Here is a 17,927-nt window from a genome sequence, read left to right on the forward strand (position 1 = left end):
TAATGTAATGAAAAATCAATTTTTAAAATGGTACTGGAGAAGTTTAAAAAAGGAAATGGCCTCATTTACTATAGCGTATTAGAGATAATCCACTAAATTCTAATCATGAGGTACTAGGTATCTTTCCTCTCCTTTGCTTTCAAAACAAAGCAGAGATTTCTATGTGCTAAAAATGAGTGACTGCAATACTTCACTTGTTCTGTCAGAACAGCAAGGGTAAAACTTGTTTTGCTTATCAACTTTTAGGTATGTGAATTCTGCAGGGCAAGCAAAAGTCCAGAGCCTTCAAGCTCCTGCATCTTCCCTTCATTCCACTCCTTACAGGCCAGCACTCTCTCAGTTCATTCAAGCCTCCGGGGAGGAATAGATCTGACTTTCTTTTTACAACAAACACTAACCTTGCGGTCATTGAGAGGTTAACGCTGGGAAGACAGCACTGTTTAAGATGGAACCATGCTCTTGCACTGTACTCAGAAGCAAGAGCAAAACATGCTACGAAGCCGCACGATATAGTGACAGTGGATGCCTCATCCAGCTGTGACACTGCTTGCTTTCTCTTAGTCCTTCTCCCTCTCCATTCAGGCACAGGATTATCTTTATTCTCTCTTTAGCTGCATCCCAGAGACAGCAATAACTAGCATCATCGGATCAGGTACTCCTGGCAGAAACAGCAGATGAGGAGGAAAGCTCTACCTCAGCTCTAAAGGAACTGGTGCTCACAGCTGAATCTGAAACAGTGCTCCCAACCAGCTACCTGGAGTAAGATCTGAGCATGATCAAAGAGTTTCTTCATCTCACCATCACTGAAGGGTGGCTCATAACTAGTGCAAGCCTAAGAGGGGAAGCTCTGCAGAAATACAGAAAACATGCCACAGGCTCATCTACACACAGCTCTTCACTGAGCAGGGAAAGCAACAAAACCCCACATGGACAGTCACCCCAGGGCAGACGTACTTTCTTGCCCCTTCCCTCCCTGCTGTCAAGGTAGCTCAGTCCACGTGGCTTCCAAAACACCTTGCAGGTGTGTGTGAGCTACAAGAGGGAGCCAGGCTGCAGGGGAGCCCTGCTGATGAGCACAGCGATGCTCAGATTCATCACAAAGCAAGACATTTGCTGATGTGCTTCAGCTCAGGAAGTGTCCTCTGTGTAACTGGAGGAGAACGAGAAGGTGCTGTACTCTCTCCACCCACCAGGTGACTTCTGTTTCTCTCAGCTGACTATAAAGTGTGTCCACCTTGAGCACCTAGGCAAGGAGCAGTGTGGCCTAAGGCTGGCTGAGATGAATCTGGGCTAATAAACCGCTGTTACCAGTAGCTTTGAGTTCCCACCAGCCGCGACCACAATTCACAGACAAAACAGACCAGCAGGCTGACAGCTCTTTCCAATGCTTTTCCTGCCAGTCTTGATGCGGGAGGCCTCCGTAAGGAGTTTCCCCTCTCTCCCAGTATGCAGTGCAAATATATACTAAACTGGTAATTAATGAGCAATAATGAATGCATACAACTGCTGTCTTCAGGCTGAACCCACCCAGATTTTTCTCATCCTTGGCACAAGTGAAAGGTTTACAATATGCATCTGCCCCAAAGGAAATGTGGGTACTCTGTATCTCTCATTAGCCAACCCACAGCACATGGTTTAATTTAAATATTGTATTCTGCAAAGAGATGATGTTCCTCAATGGGCTGTAAATACTATTCTAACCAGTGGAATACACGGAACTGTAATATTTACAGCAACTGAAAATCTGGCCCAGTATACATCAGCCACCATCTCTGACTATTTTAATGAAAGAAGACGTCCAATCCAACTATATTTAGTCTGATAAACAATGTATTTCCTCTTCCTGTGTTTTTCAGACCAGATGTGCTAAGGCCTACCATTATAGCTTAGTGTTATTTAACAGAACACTGCCAAAATGGAAAATTTCCCAGTTTAATCATATAATTAACTTGGATCTTTATTTTTTCCCATCTATTAAAGGTGTGATTTAAAGCTAACCTAAATGCAGTCTCTGCTAACAAAAAATGGAGATGTTTATTTGGACAGGTTGCTTGGGTGTTTTGGTTTTTTTTGAAAGAAAATTAATTCTGGGTCAACTTTAGGGATTAAGGCAACTCCAGACTTTGCTTGCTAGAGGCATATTCCCAAGGATTTTAAGGATCTGCTTTAATATTTTTGGAAACTTAAAAATAGCATCTCTTTCCCTACTAGATTTGTCCTTTCCCACTCAGCAAGCACTGATTTTTGACCCTGTATTCCCAGCGGAGCTTGAAGCTAACGCAAGTCTTTCTTATATCTGCTGGCATCTACAACGTCCTCATCCATACCATGACCAGCCAAACAAGAATACCTCCCAACCACATAGAGCAGTCAATGCTGAAAAGGCCAGATCCTGATCTCTCTTACACCAGGTCACATCCAGAGTCATAAGCACTCCAGTGAAATACGCTGACAACACAATTTTGCTTCTGCTCCACCCCAAAGTTAAACTGAGGGGTTCTTGGCTAGTCCTCTCTAGCACCGCTGGCCACTCTGTGCCTCACCCATTTGAGTCTTGGAAGCCAGGAAATAGTTTCATCATCAAATTCGTGTCACACACCAAAAGCCGTTGCCTTTTTCTTTCCAGTACATCTCAAATAGTCAGAAGAGCTCACCCTGGTAAATGGCTTTCACACAGAACATCCTCCTGCAACTCAGGCAGCCTGTTCAATCTGGGAGCAGAAGGGCAGCTACAAGTGTCCAGAGAGGAAGGTGAGTTAACAATATCTTTTTTTTCTGTCAGACATTATGCCCTTTCTTGCTTTGACCTGGGTTTCCCCCACAATCACGTATGAAAAACAGATTTAATGTGGACTCCTCTGCTTCAGAAAATCATGACTAAAAGGACTTTCTCGGTCTTTTGACAGTTATCACAGTGAGGAAGAATGAGTAATTCCAGATTAGGTTCTTGGAAACGTGGAAAAATTAGGACACATTTTCTCTATACTAATCTGTCTCTCATTGGTCATCAGATGCACAAGCCTACAGAGAAGATGCTGACAGATGTGCAAAAGGAGACTGCAAGTATCCTTTCTGTTAGTGCCAATGTAAAAGCAGACAATGCTGGCAACAGCAGCAGCGATTCATCTTCTGACATCTAAATATAAAGTAACTTATCCCTAAAAAATGCAGACTGACAGTAGCAAGAACACAAACTACTCGTCCTCTGAGTACCAGTTCTCTGGGATGCCAGACACCTGCCTCAACTAACTTCTGTGAATTCGGCCCATTGTTTTTAAGTCGGTAATTCAAACTCTTCTACGCTTTCAATGTTTCAAATGGCTTTTTTGTTTGTTTGTTTTTCTGTTTTAAAGACGCTTATTCAAGATGTAGATGTTTTGCATCAGATTAAAGTATTTCTGGAGTTCAGTTCAGGTAGATCGAACCACCTCTACAAATAAGTGCGTTCACCAGCAGCCCTAGGAACAATCAGCACAGTGGTGAGCTCAATCCATCAGGATGAATTTAAGCTAAACTTGCACGCAAATCATTCAACTGAGCTGTCGCTGAAGAACAATTAAACACCAGTATGTTTATCATTCCTAAGCATCTAAAAGCCATATAACTTCATTTTGTTTGAGAATTACACATCATGTCGTTGCCACAACTTACTTGAAAACCTTTCTTACTAGCACCTGAAGACGCTTTTCATCTCTGTATCTGTGTATTCCTTAAGAAACCCTAAGCAACTCTGAACGGCTTTTAGGCAGCTTCCGCCTCGTGTTTACCTTAAAATTCAGTGTAAAATTTCAAGAAATTATTCTTTGTAGCTAGAAATATACATACTTTTCTTACCATTTCCAACAAAGGAAAGAATGCACAAGCTAAAAACGAATGTTACTATCAACTGCATCAAGTCTGTCAGGCATTTAAATTAAATTGATGTAGGATACACTGATTAAATGTAACGAAAAGCATCTTCTAGCATTAGACTCATTCGGTTAGCTCATAATTATCAACAAGGAACATTTCAGCGTAAGTTCTGTAAACCCAAACCACTCCGAAGATACGCAAAAGGTGCCAATAGCACCTCATTTTCTTAAACCAAGCAATCCTCACCCCTAGGTTCATTGATTCCTTTGTCACACTTTTCCCCTTCTCTTTTGTTTTGAACTCTTTCCTTAAGAAATAAACTCAGGCCTTGAAACCTTTCAGGTGAAGCGATGTCTGCAAAACGGCATCTTAGGTTTTTGTATTTTCCTCCTTCATGAGCAGGCAATGTTCCCCTACATCAATGAAAAAATGCGTCTGTGTGTTTTTTGGAATTAAACAACATAAGGCAATTAAATATTGAGAAGCAGTCACATGAATGATGAACATCAACCTTCCCACTGGTAATGTGGAAGAGGAGGAGCTGAACTGGATCTGGTTTATAACCCCATGTCCTAGGCTAGGCCTGAGGATGTCCATCTCTTGTAGCAAGGAAGCAAACAGTTGTTGCCTGCACAGGTAGCATCTCGCCCATGTTCTTTTAGGTGGAAGAAAGATGCTAAGCAGGTGCTTGCTAAACTGAAGGCCATGAAAAATCAGTTGGCTCTTCACTGTAACATCAAACCTAATTCATAGGTTTTTGGCCCCCAAATCCCAAATTGCACATCAATCTGATTTTGAAAGTTTACGCTTAACATGTCGGGGGGGTTCCCAAGTATCACTATCATCCGTTTCTTCCTCATCTTCCTGATCTTCCAGCATTTCTTCTTCCTCTTCATTCTCATCAAACAGCTCTATTCCAAGTTCTAATCTTCTTTGCCTTTCTGCAAACCACTCTCTGACCTGCTCATATCCCATGTGAGATTTGGCTACCAGTTCATCGAGGTCTTGCTCATTAAGGAATTTGTGCTTCATATAGTAGTCCTTCAGGATTGCTGTTCCAGTTTTGAATTTTATGACAGACACACCTCTGTCCCAGCAATTTAACCTCTTGCTTCCCCGAGGCCTCCCCCGAGGCCTCCCTCTCCCCCTCCCTTTTGGTCTTCCTCTCCCTCTCTTCCTTGCAAAGCCTTGGCCATTCAGACTGTTTGCGTTGGCGCTCTGGTAATAATAATACCATTTCAATCCACCATTTTTCCAGGCATAGCGAGTATCTCCAAACCAGCTCACAATCTCTGACCTTGGGAGCCCAGTTTCTTCTGCCAGCTTGTTGTATTCTTGTGGAGATGGCCACTGAGTACGGACAAAGGAACTTTTAAGCATATGCAACTGCTCTGGTGATTTTTTGCCTATTTTGCTTGAAGTGGAACACCCTGATTTTGCTCCTGCTGCTCCATCTCCCACAGATGTTTCTCCAGCCTCTTCTTTTGAGCTGCCAGCATTGCCTTCATTCAAGTCAGCTCCCTCTTCCTTCAAGACATTTGATTTCCTTCTTTCTGTAAACCAGGCATCAATCTCTCTCCTGGTCAGTTTGGTTTGGGCTCTTAACCTATTCATCTCTTCATCGGTAAGGACAGGGTTATTAAGAAAACTTGCTTGGAGGACTTGCAGCTGTTCAGCTGTCTTCTCTTTGAATTTCTGTGGGGTGAAATCAGGAAAAGTGCTCCACGATGACTTGCTCTGTGGAGTGACTCCCGTTGGGGACTCATTCATTTCATCGCTTGAATCAATAACAATGGTGGCACATGAATCACTGTTGAGATGAATCCCATGATTATTCTTTGAGTTTCTCTGATTGTAGCGTGTATCGCTGAACCACTTTTTGATCTCCCCTTTAGTCAGGCCAGTAATTTTCATAAGTCTAACAATTTCTGAATCTTGAGGGAACTGATTTTTAAGGTAGCTGACTTTCAATTCTGCCAGTTGTTCCTTTGTTTTTTTTGCTCGGATGCCAAAGGAGTCAGGATTTATCAGCGCGGACTCATTTTTGATAGGCTGAGGGGCAGGAACAGCAGCTACTTGTTTCGTTTCTGCAACAGGCTGGGCGGTGTGAATCTGACTCTTCTGTAACTGTGTTTGGTTTGGGACTCCCGCTACAGTCAAAGCTATTGGGGCTGTTACTGGTAACGTATTTGCACCTGCAACTTGAGTGAGAACAAGTCCTGGCTGACCAACTATTTGGCATGTCTGTAAAATTGAAGGCAAACCATTGCTAGCGGCAGAAATGTGTGCTGGAATAACGGTAATTGTCTGTGGCACAGTATGCACTGTGCCGTTAAATTGTTTCCTCCTTGCTTCCTCCACTTCCTCCGGCGTCCAGCTCACACCGTGTTTCAGACGCTGGGCAGAAAACCATATTTTAATCTGTTCCTCTGTGTACTTAGCTTGAGTGGAAAGAACAGTGATTTCCGACATGGTTGGATATGGGAATTTGTTGTAGGTGTTAAGCAAAAGAGGATTGTTATCCAAAGCGGTATTATAGGCTGGAATGCTATTTACAGGTATTAGGACTTTTGGAATCAGGTTTGAGTTCTGTGGAGCTGTAACAGCGGTTATAACCTGTGCCACCCCAGGCTGAAGCACTGGTGCTGGAGTCACTACTGCACTGGCCACGTCTGCTGCACTACAAACAACCGAATGGCTCGCTTTTGACTCAGAAACTGCTGGCGGTGGGTTTTCTGCTACTACTTCTTCAGAGTTTGGCTCATTTTCAGTTCCCTTTTCTTCACCAGGAATGTCATCAACTACATTGTGGAAAACAGCGATACGTTTAGTCTCGGGTTTGTTTTTCATCATTTTCATAATAGGAGTTTTGCTAATTGAGATGCCTGAAGAGGGCACCTCAGAAGAGTCGGCCTGTTCAGTGTTTTCTTCTCTAACAAAACTCCCATCAAAAGTGAGATCGTTTACCGTTTGTTCAAAGATTGTCTGATTATTACGTTTCACCATGGTCAATTTAAAATTCTCCTCTCCAGGGTGGTACTTCAAATTATGTTCTGAGAGAGCATCGTATCTTTTGGTAAGGAAATTGCATTCTACACAAACATAGGATGAATTTAATACTACGTTGGGATGTTCTGAATCCACATGAAAAGTAAACATATTGAGATCTGGAGTTTGAAAAGTACAGTATTTACACTCGTAACCACCTTCTACTTTATTTGTATTTTTCTGATTGTCTGAATCCACGTACTCATGAGCATCCTCATCACTTGTTACGCTCTCTGCTGTAGGGTTATCTGCTGGCGTGAGTACAGGTGGTCCTTCCTCCAAGTCTGATACCATTTCTAGATCCGGATCTTGCTCGTTGGCTAAGACCATGCACGGTGTTGTTGATTTTCGTTTACTTGCCATGCCTGTTACGCAAAAATGATACTGACTGGTCAGAGTCAGACTTAGCTTCAAGCTCTTCTCGATTAATAATAATGGCTTTGGGTGCTTCAAGTCAGTTCTTGTAAAGTCTCAACATTTATCCCATTAGCAGCTTTTCTTCTGTAGTGCAATCAGATTAAAAATAGATAGTTGAGGATGAAATGTTGAGACACACTGTTTTAAAGTCCACTTCCACCACCTGTAGCAAAGAAGAAACAGTGGAATTAGTTCAATTTAAAGAGTAACTTCTATTCTGCTATATATTTTGGCTTAAGGTAATTCAGTCCATTGGCGTTCAGTCTGCCACTGTTCATGCCCAGAAACCAGCAGACCAAAAAGAGACACTCAAAGCTAAGTTAAGAACAGCAAAATCCAATCCATTTATTACAGGCTGAAATTTGATTTAGTTCACGTCGATGCAGTGAAAGGCATAAAACATAGGATGGTGTAAAACAGGTAACTTTCTGACTGTTTCCCTTTCTTCAGAAGCCTTTTTAAATCTTGGTGCAATGCTGAGGTCAGTTGTCCTACATAATTTTTGCAGTCTTGCCTTTGGACTGCTTTGCCTACGCTTCTTGACTGCCCTGTAAGCTCAAGTCCTTCCTATCACAAACTCAACCCCAGTAGGACACCTCCACCACTGATTCTGCCATGTCTTTCATATCAGAAGTTGTGAAGGGTCCCAGAAAAGGCAGGTTTAGAGCATTTTTCTATTGCAGTAAGTATGTGAGTATGAGCACGTGCAGGGCCTTTCTCCCAAGTCTGAAAACAGGCAAAACAATGCCTTTTTAAGGCACTTTGACAGACAAAAGATGACTATCCTTTCTTCCTAGCTCCCCAAATGTCATTCTCCAATTGAAGACCAATCCCAAACCAATAAAAGTTGATTGCTAGCACATGGCAATTAACTAAAATCTGTTTTCATGCCTCTCTGCATTAACAGGGACATGACTGATTGTGTGAACTATACCAGAGAGAAAAAGCATTAGAGACTGATATAGCAAGCAGAAGCCAAACAAAATTATGTATTCTCTTTTTAGAATTCCTTATACATTACTAAGAAAAACTAAAGCACCATCATACAATGTTGAGGCCTACTGAAATTCAGAGAACAAATATAACAATAAATAGCATAGACTAGAGTGAATTTTATCCCACAGGGACCACAACTAATTTGTTGGAAATGATGCACAAACTTCTGCAAAGGGTTGTAATCTCTGTAATAGCTTTTCATCTTGAAATAAAATCAGACACTGATTTCTCATGCCAGAAATCCCACAGGTACATGAATTTTTAGACAGTGGGACATCATCTATTTTGCGAAGTGGGGGCACACTCAAGTTCAAGGGGAATACTAAGTAGCAGTTTCAGAAGGTTTAGAAAGGCAACAGCATGTAACAGGTTAAAAAACAGAAGGTCTGCTTTGTTCATGACGAAGTCTTAAAGAAAAAAGAACAGTGTAAAAGGAAGAAAGGCAGCTACAAGAAACGGAAGGGGGAAAGAAATACTACTTTTCACTGTATGATAAGATGATTCTTTCTTTTTTGATTAGGGGAGGGCAGAGGATGTGGCTAGGAAGATAAATAATTCTTAGCTTCACATTTTTCTTTAGGCAAAAGACAAAAGTATTAATCCACAGCTGCCAGCCAGGACTGCTCCATAAGCTCTGGTTCTGTGGGCCTCACCTCGCTTTTTCATAAAAATCCTCCCCAAATATTTTTAACAGTCATCCTCCCCACTATTTCTGTGCCTACATCCAAAGCGCATAGCCTGACATGACAGGCTTTTTATGCCAAGGATACGGTTACATGGTATTAAGGACACTGACAATGCTCAATAAATCCTGGGTAATCATCATTCCAGGATGACAATTATTTAATAGTACTGAGGTTGAAAGATACCCTTCTTCCACAAGTTAATGCTGGCAGTCTGTAAAACTGCACACAAGTGTAAAAGATATTTATTTTAATGTATATACAAAGTATGTATTGCAGGCCATCTCATTTATCTTTGCAGTGAGGGAACCATGAAGCAAAGCTAAATGGATCCATTTGTCTCGGCGTCCTGAGGGATGAGAGGTAGAGCATTATTAACCGTACTGCTGCTCTGTAGGGCTAGAGGGCTCTTCACAAAAGGAAGACAACTGCCAAGACTCAATGTTGAGCAATGCTCTTGGGGAAGAGCTGGGTGGTATTACCTAATCTTTCTGCGATCTTGAGTAAAATTTCAGAAATGCCAGAAATGCCCATTTTCAAAAGCTACTTAACAGCTAGTTTTACTGACTGAAGTTGCAGTTTGAAAAGTGACTGTGGTACTCTGCAGTGTGTCAACCCTACGAAGGGCAGCCTGAGCGAGCTTAAGGGCTTGCAGAGGGTCCTGTTCTGGGATGACACAGAGCGCAAGTGAAAGCAAGGTTTGACCCGACGTACAATGTTGAAGCACGCTTGAGATAAGGCTGGAGATAACAAATAAAATGGGAAACCCATCCAACAAATCAGTAAGTGGTTTTCTCCAGCTCCCTCATTTACCCAGTAGTGTTCACAGTGCCTGCAGGCCTACAGGTCCATGTGCAATTGCATCACCTGCAGCCTTTTAGCTAAATCTTTGTATCACATCTCTGTTCGCTGTGGTTCAGCTTGGCTCATGGTCCACAGGCAAATTATCCCATCTCCTCCCATTGTTTACCAACGGAGCAACACCTTTCTTTGATGCAAGCAGGTCCCAGAAAAAGAAAGCTGCATCTATGCTCTTCTGACTACGCTATGTAAGAAATTTTTTTTTTTTTTTTTTTTTAAAATGTTGTGATTTCAAAACCCTGTTTAATTCAGGGCTAAGAAGAGCTACAACAGCTTTCGCTAAAATCTCAACAAAGCGAGATGCTTGCAACCCTTCCCAGCCTTCCTTCTTCCACGGACACCTCTGTTCCCTTCTCCTTGCTAACGGGATTATTCCATCTGTAGCACCCTGTTTGACGTGTTCTCTCAGTTTACCAGGGGATTATGAAAACTCACACTCCAGTAGTTTTATCAAACCAATTATGCATCACCCTTGTACTTCAGTTCCTCTAAAACACCTCTCCTGTACTCCTGCCCACAGGAATGCCATGTGGGACCCTGTCATGTATCTTGACTTCAGTAAGGTTTGCAACATCCCATTCCAGTATGCCAATTACTCCAGCAAAACATGAAATCGGATTTAGGGCTACAAAGGTGATTAGGGGACTGGAACACCTCTCTTATGAGGAAAGGCTGAGGGATTTGGGTCTCTTCAGTCTGGAAAAAAGACAACTGAGGGGGGATCTCATCAACACTTATAAATACTTAAAGGGTGGGTGTCAGGAGGATGGGGCCAGGCTCTTTTCAGTGGTGCCCGGGGACAGGACAAGAGGTAACGGGCACAAACATGAGCATAGGAAGTTCCACCTAAACATGAGGAGGAACTTCTTTACCCTGAGGGTGGCAGAGCACTGGAACAGGCTGCCCAGAGAGGTGGTGTCTCCGTCTCTGGAGACATTCCAAACCTGCATGGACGCGTTCCTGTGTAACCTGCTCTAGGTGACCCTGCTCTGGCAGGGGGTTGGACTAGATGATCTCCAGAGGTCCCTTCCAACCCCTACCATTCTGTGATTCTTTGACTCTGTGATTGGCTTGACATAGTCTAGCTTTGATCAATCGTTACAATTCCCTAGGTTCTTACAGACTGATTTTTAGTAAATTCTTCCTGTATTGTCCTGGGAATGAAAATTCTGTTAACCGCTCTGTGATTCCCTACATGTTTTCCTCTGCTCATGCCCCTCCCTCATTTAAGAGCAGGTGCTATGTTTGCCTGTCCCAAGTTCACTGAGACCTGCCCCCACCCTCCATGAATTCCTGAAGATCACCACTAATGGTTCAGAGATTGCTTTGGCTTGTCCCTTACATACTTTTAGAGTCACGTACATTGACTCAATATTGTTTAAGATTTTCTATTTTTATCTGGACTGTGTTTTTATTCCTCGCGTTGATATTGAAATTTGGTTTGTAGTGAAGTATTTCAGGTGTTTGCTTTATGTCAAAGCAGCATTTTTCAATGAAAAAAATTAAAGAGAAAACCTTTCAATTAGTTGCACTCTTAATTTCTCAAGACATTCATCACTGGAATCCCCTTCTGTAAATTTACTTCAGATTTTCATACAATTGACACTCCTAGAAAAAACAGCCCACAAAACAGACATTTTTGTAGGAACATAAAAAGGTAAGTGCAGGCATACTTTTTTGAAGGTCCAGGATCTCATATTTTATTTTTGAGCAGGCAATTGCTCAGGACACTGCTCTTCAGAAACAGACCATAAACAGTTAATAATCCCACTTCATTAATAATTGTATTAAGACAGATTTATTCTCCAGAGTGGAGCTCAACATTTAAAGTTGTCTCTACAGCAGATTTGGATAAAGATTTATACAAATATTTTCTAAATGCATGCAAAAACCTTCTGCCCCTTTGATTACAGTTTGAGAAGAAAAAGACAAAGGGTTGACATCAGAAGACACATGTAAAAACCTGTTTCTAGCACAAATTTTTTACCCACCTCTTCCTTCCCTCCCCCAAACATGAGTAGCTGACGCAGCAAGAAAACAAATGAGATTACAGAAAGCGTTCACTGTGTGTGCAGGTTGTGTGCTTCATGAAAAGCCATTTCCCCCTGCTTGCTGTATGACATTTCCATCCAGTGTGCAGGAAAAGCGTGCCAACAAAAAATCCAAACCCATATAATGTGATTTTAAGAATATGCACAAATAGGGTGGCTCAGGAGAAGATGAAGCAACAGAAACTGCTTCTAACTTTTAAAATCACCTAGATTACAAATTGCCTACAATCCCTCCCAACACAGAAAACATTGTTTTGTCTTCTTATAGCTTCTGATTAATCCATGACAATATGCAATTGTCGATCCTTTGTTTATCCTCCTTCTAACTATTATCCTTTATTCAGAGTAGATGTATCCTTGTCAAAAACTATTCCGCACAGGGCTCAGTATAAACTAATCTGCTCTGATCTGTGCTGCCGCTCAGCGAGAAGGGTGAAGGACTTTGTTTTATAGTACCATTTTCTTCAGTTGTTCATTACCTGCAAACTTCAGAGGGCACTGCTGCTTATGACTCCAAAATAAAGCCACCTCCATCTAAACCCTGCAATATTCACATCTGGTTCCCGTTTTAAAATGAGGTCTGGTTCTAATTCAACATAGGAGCGAAACTTGTGAAACTGATTTCAGCAGGACTTGACATGTGCTACAAAGATAAGGGCATGATTAGGGTCCTTGCCACGTTACGATTTGTAAGGAGGAAGGAAGGCACATACCAAAAGGTACTGTACTGCCTGCCCACATGCAGCTTCACGGTGTGCCAAACCAGACCTGTGCTGGAGCACTGGGAAGCCAACACGAAGCCCAGCGGAGGCTGAAAGGAGCCTGCCACAGGACATGCGACTAGACTCTTGGTCACCTCCTAACCCCCACTGGTTTTATTGGGTAACAAGCAGGTTCCATCAAAGTAAACTTCAGAATTTCGGGCCAAAAGCAACCACTAAATGACCTAGATTATCTTTCTCTATTACAAAATATGCCCCAGGTAGCTGTACAGTGAGCACAGTAACTTGTGCCACTGCTTTTGACACACAAACCTATAAGCAGTTTTTATGTCTGATCATACAGAAGCTACTGATCAAACACGACAAGTACTTAGCAATCAGGGGTGCACTTACAAAGAAGTGCCATTAAGATGTGTGGTGCGTGTCTGGGCTCCTCAGTCACATAAGCATGTATTTTGTACGTCACCCGGTCACCTTGGCAGCTAAACTTCACATAGGCAGGTCTGGTGGGTTTTTTTACCTCTAAATGTTCAATTCAAGTTGTGAGCACTCAGTACTTTTAACATCAGACATCTCTGCGTGATTATTCTTGAAAGCGAGTATCAGACTTATGTAAATGCTTATCATACCCAATAAAACAGCAGCAGAGTTAGGGATCCTTTTTTCCATAGTTACAGCTCTGTTTTGTTTTGCTTGCTGTGCTGTTACATAGAAAAAGAAAAGGAGGAAGAAATAAATTATTGACATGAAAAGATTTTTAAATGTGTTTTGGGTTGAATAAATATTTAATTCAACTCCCAAAATGTTTGATATTGGCTTTTAAAAAAAATAAGACAGTAAAAAGCGTTAATTTTAAAAATTGTTTATCAAAAAAGTTTCTCCTTAAAACGTCAAAACAAAAGGTTTTATTCTCCTGGGATTTCCTTCTTCAAAATGAAACAATCTGGCACAGACACGATTTCACAAAATGTTCCTTTTGACTTGAATCTGCCTTTTTTTGTTTCCCAGATAAAAAATTTCTAGAGACCTTCGTTTTCCCAGGCCCTAGTCTAGTGCTGGAAGTACAAGACCTTTTCACTTCCCGGAGTTCGTGTCCCCAGACACCTTTCAGCTTCTTCAGAGACCAAAGCAGCAGTCCTACAGATGGTCTCCTCTGCTAGATAACCCGACTCATTCTCTAATCATCCCTCGTGCTATACAGGAACCCCCGCGCTTTTAAAGGTGACACAGCTCAGCACAGATTGTCTCCCTCTCCTCTCCCCCTCCTCCACTGATTGCAACTAACTGTACATGCCCTCGTCACATTGGAAACCAGATTTCCAATCGGCTGCTATCTGCTTTCATTAATATTTGCTTGTCACCGTAGCAAAATGATATCTTCGCAACAGCAATTAACAGTCTTGGGAGCTCTCTACCCTTTAACAAGTGGGACCAGGTCTCAGGGCTTACCAGCTCCCAACGCTTTCATACCTCCTGCTAGGCCACTGGCATTTGCAGGAGCACAAGAAGCAGCAGCGTAAGGACTACGCTGATGCCAATACAATAACGTAGATAAATGGAGGAGAAGAATCCCCTTAATACAGGTGGTTTAAAGCAGCCTGCAAATGTGCATGAGGGGCATAAAACCATGATCAAGAGCAGGTGACAAAATATCCTGTAAATTCTACCTTGGATACAAAAAGGTGGTGATACATTATGACTCATAATTCTGCCGATTTTTTAATTTTTTTTTTTAAACAGCGGAATGCATTTCTCAGACCTCAGGGCTAGATCCTTGCCAAATCTCAAGTTCCTATGTCAAATCCCTGAGGCGCAGAGCTGTTCAGAAAAAGAAAGATAATACAGCTTTGACATTGAGATTGCCTCTTTTCCCCTCCTCGTTTCCCTCCTCACTGTGAAAATTCCACTCTTGAATCAGCTTAATGTTCCCCCAAAACTTGATGAACAGAGAACAAAAGCAGCCTCCAAATAGAAACAATGTGCGAGAAATTCTCATTTTAACCATCACAAGAAACTGAAGACAAGGACTTACAATGGACTTACCAGGTGACACTAGTACGCATTGCTGCACGCTCCACAAGTACGTGCAGACTTGCATACACCAGGATACAGACCCGTAACTTAAGTAACTTGCAAAGGATCCCAAAATACTTGAAACAAACATATAAACCCAGTGTTTTATGAATGAGGAAGAACCAAGGACTTGCGAGTGTCACTTGAAAAGCAGGAAAAAAATTACAGTTCTATTGCATGGACGTAGGTTAGTGCATGTGAAGGTGAAGACTTTAAGGCACGTTATCAAGGTTGCAACTACTCTTTAGAGCTTCCTCTGGCACTTAGGCCAGCACGGGCTTTTGCTCACATGTGCTTCCTCAGAACCTCTTCTGCATGCCGCAGACCCACCTGCTTCCCACCCCATGCCCTCCTTAAAGTTTCCTCCAGGCTCTTAGGTCTGCTACCGCTTTGTGAGGAGGTCAAGGAGCGCAGAGTGCATAAGAAGTACTTTCTTTTCTTTGCCACGTGATTTGCTTCTCCACTTAGAAGTAAAAAATATTACTTGGGAGCTGATATTTTAACAGTTGGGGTTTTTTTAACGTGGCTCCAGAATGCTTCCAGTGTCACATAACAAGTTTACAATTGTAAACTGAATCACATAAATTAAGGACAGACAAAACCAAGAATTCACCTAGTCCCTACTGACAGACTCCTTCCTACCGGTGGAATGCTAAAAAATGCTGTGTTCATGCTTGCAAGCACAGCTGATCTTACAGAAGTTCTTCAGGATGTTACCCTCTGACCTGATGCAACCAATGCTGGTCACGCAGCAGCACTTTAACAACACAAATATAACACTTAAGTTTCCCTCCCCATATTCAGGTTACTTGTTCACTGCCTGGAAGTGCCTGTATTCCCAGTGCGGCACTAAATTACTGCCAGGACCAGGGTGAGACTGTCGAGCCAGCTCAGGTTCACCTGCCTCTCACTGCAACACCAACGTACTCTCGGTCTGCAACAGATGAACATCACTTTGGGGGCATGGTAATGGTAGAGTAACAGCATCTCAGCACTGGCGAGGAACGTAACCAGTTGTCTGGAGAGGTGGTGCAGATCTGCTGGGAACTTTTAAAGAATTTCCATCCTTGGAAGTTTTCAAAATTTGGTAAAAGACCAAACAACCCTATCTATCTTCACAGTTAACTTTGCTTTGAGCAGGAGGCTGGACTAGATAATTTCCAGAAATCACTTCTACTCTTAATTTTTCTCTGCAGGATTTTGGGATGTTTCAGCTTATAACTAAAAGGAAGGAGGGCAGCCCAAGCTGCCTGTATAAACAGCCTCTGCAGGTCTCAACTATCTAGTAAAATACCACTGTGTACCAAGTTAACCTTTGCGAAAAGCAAAGCATTTTTATTTGCAACAGTGACCTGACTCCAGTCCCCTGCTGAGTACTGTACTGTACTCCTCAGATGCTCCCGCTGATTTCTGTGGGAGATAATGTCTTATTCTGTGTGTGACAAAGACTGTTCCACCCTCTTCTCCCCCCCGCCATCATGCATTCACAGAGTGGATAAACATTGTTTACTGCCAATCAGCCCAGTGACAAAAAAAGGTAAAAGACAGGGGACTACAGAGGCTTCCAAGTATAACATGTGGAATAAAAAGCTGAATGTGGAAGTACAGTCACCGATGGAAGTCAGAGACATGACTGCGTACTCAAGTTACAATGGAGTGACGAAGGATCTTAAAGAGTCAGCAGACCAGAACAAGTATCAGCCCATGGCACAGGGAGCAGGAGGTGTGCAGTTACCATGTTTAACATGTTCTGCTTCACAAGCGCTGCCAGACTAGGAACCTAGAAATAGCCTGATGCTGTCCCACATTGCTCCTCACTTTGATGCGGCAGCAAAGTAACTCAACAAGAACTGTCAAGTCTTCCACCAGACTGGTTCCCTGCCCCCTGTTAACCAGGCTGATGCCCCAAACTTTGACTGTGAACCTCACCTCCATGACTGCCTTTCCATCAGACACGTGAGGCATCTCCTGACTGCTCAGAGCTCTGCTTGAGAGGAAAATCCCCAGTTTGGGAGCCACTGGCCGAGGCAAGCCAGAGGCTGCACCTTTTGCCCTATCCTGCTGGAGCTGCCTGTCATGTGAGCAGCTCTTGCAGGAGAAACGCAAACCTCTGTGTTCTGTCCTGGCAGGGAAGGAAGAGAGAGGATTACTGAAAACAGACTAGCCAGTTTCACTTTTTGTCTCTCACGTATTAGTATAATGCTAGAAAATTAGCACAATAGGATTTCAGTAGAAAGTATGTAGTTAACTAAAACACAGCGCTTAAAATGAATAGCTGTGGGGCTGCTTTCTGTATTTTTGCAATAGATTTAAACACCATCAAAGAATCGGATTACTTCTGTTTTAAAATATATTGGTAGTTTAAAGCCGCATAAATATCCTAGGGTCAAAATCATACTCTCACGGATTTAAATGAGAATGGGCAGTAGAATTTTATTAAAAAATACTGTACATGTTGATTAAAACACATTTAAGAAGCAACAGAAAAGCCTAAAAAAAAATATCACACAGCACAAAACAAGACAGCATCAGAGTCGGGTGGGAGGAAGAGAAGAATCAGTATTATGTTGAAACTTCTTTAGAGTAGGAAAATCAAAATCAGTTTTAGTCAGAAACACTTTGTTAATTTACATTAACGTTTCAAGAACACACTGAACACATTTCCTCACATGAGTAACACCCATCTCATTTACCAACATTAAACTAGTCATCCTCATTAAGAGCACCGATGACTGCCTGAAGTACTGTCCTAACTGTAAACAGGTAAGTTTTTATTAATGGGATAAAAGCACTCAGAAAAAAAAAATCAGTATTAAAATGGACAGTTATAGTTCATATAACTATGTTTTTTTAGGAGCAAGTTGTCTTAGTTAACTAAGTTGGAAATCCTTAGTGAAAACACTGAAATAGTGGCAGTCAATGACTAACCTTATAGACAGACATTCGCTTTGTAGACATCTGCACTGAGTGAAGACACAAACTTTTTTCCGAATGACAGAAGTGTCCTGCCTCAAAGTTGAAAAAGCAGAACAGGTTATCTTCTATGTAAGGTCTCCAATTCAGATTTGAGCATGAGCTCTGCCAGGGCTAAAATCTTGACAGACATGGATACGTCATCACAGAAACAATAAATTTAATCTAGTGACTACAAAAAAAAGTATCATATTTTGCTTCATAAACAGGCGTAGGATTAAGAAAAACAGAGTCATGCTTGAGTAAATGTA

The 17,927-nt window shown here is 42.0% G+C and overlaps 1 protein-coding gene across 5 annotated transcripts in view; it reads right to left on the reverse strand.

The window, feature by feature from the left end:
- ZHX1 (zinc fingers and homeoboxes 1) overlaps positions 1-17,927 on the reverse strand; it is a 36,523-nt gene that overhangs the window by 9,475 nt on the left and 9,121 nt on the right. For all 5 annotated transcript variants that reach the window (XM_063327484.1, XM_063327486.1, XM_063327483.1 and 2 more), the window contains exon 3: positions 4,099-7,480. In XM_063327484.1, the coding sequence (XP_063183554.1) occupies positions 4,636-7,263 (2,628 nt within the window). In that variant the 5' untranslated portion in view covers positions 7,264-7,480 and the 3' untranslated portion in view covers positions 4,099-4,635. The remainder of the gene's footprint in view (positions 1-4,098; positions 7,481-17,927) is intronic.

The sequence above is a fragment of the Chroicocephalus ridibundus genome, chromosome 2, assembly GCF_963924245.1.
Source record: "Chroicocephalus ridibundus chromosome 2, bChrRid1.1, whole genome shotgun sequence".
Lineage (NCBI taxonomy): Eukaryota > Metazoa > Chordata > Aves > Charadriiformes > Laridae > Chroicocephalus > Chroicocephalus ridibundus.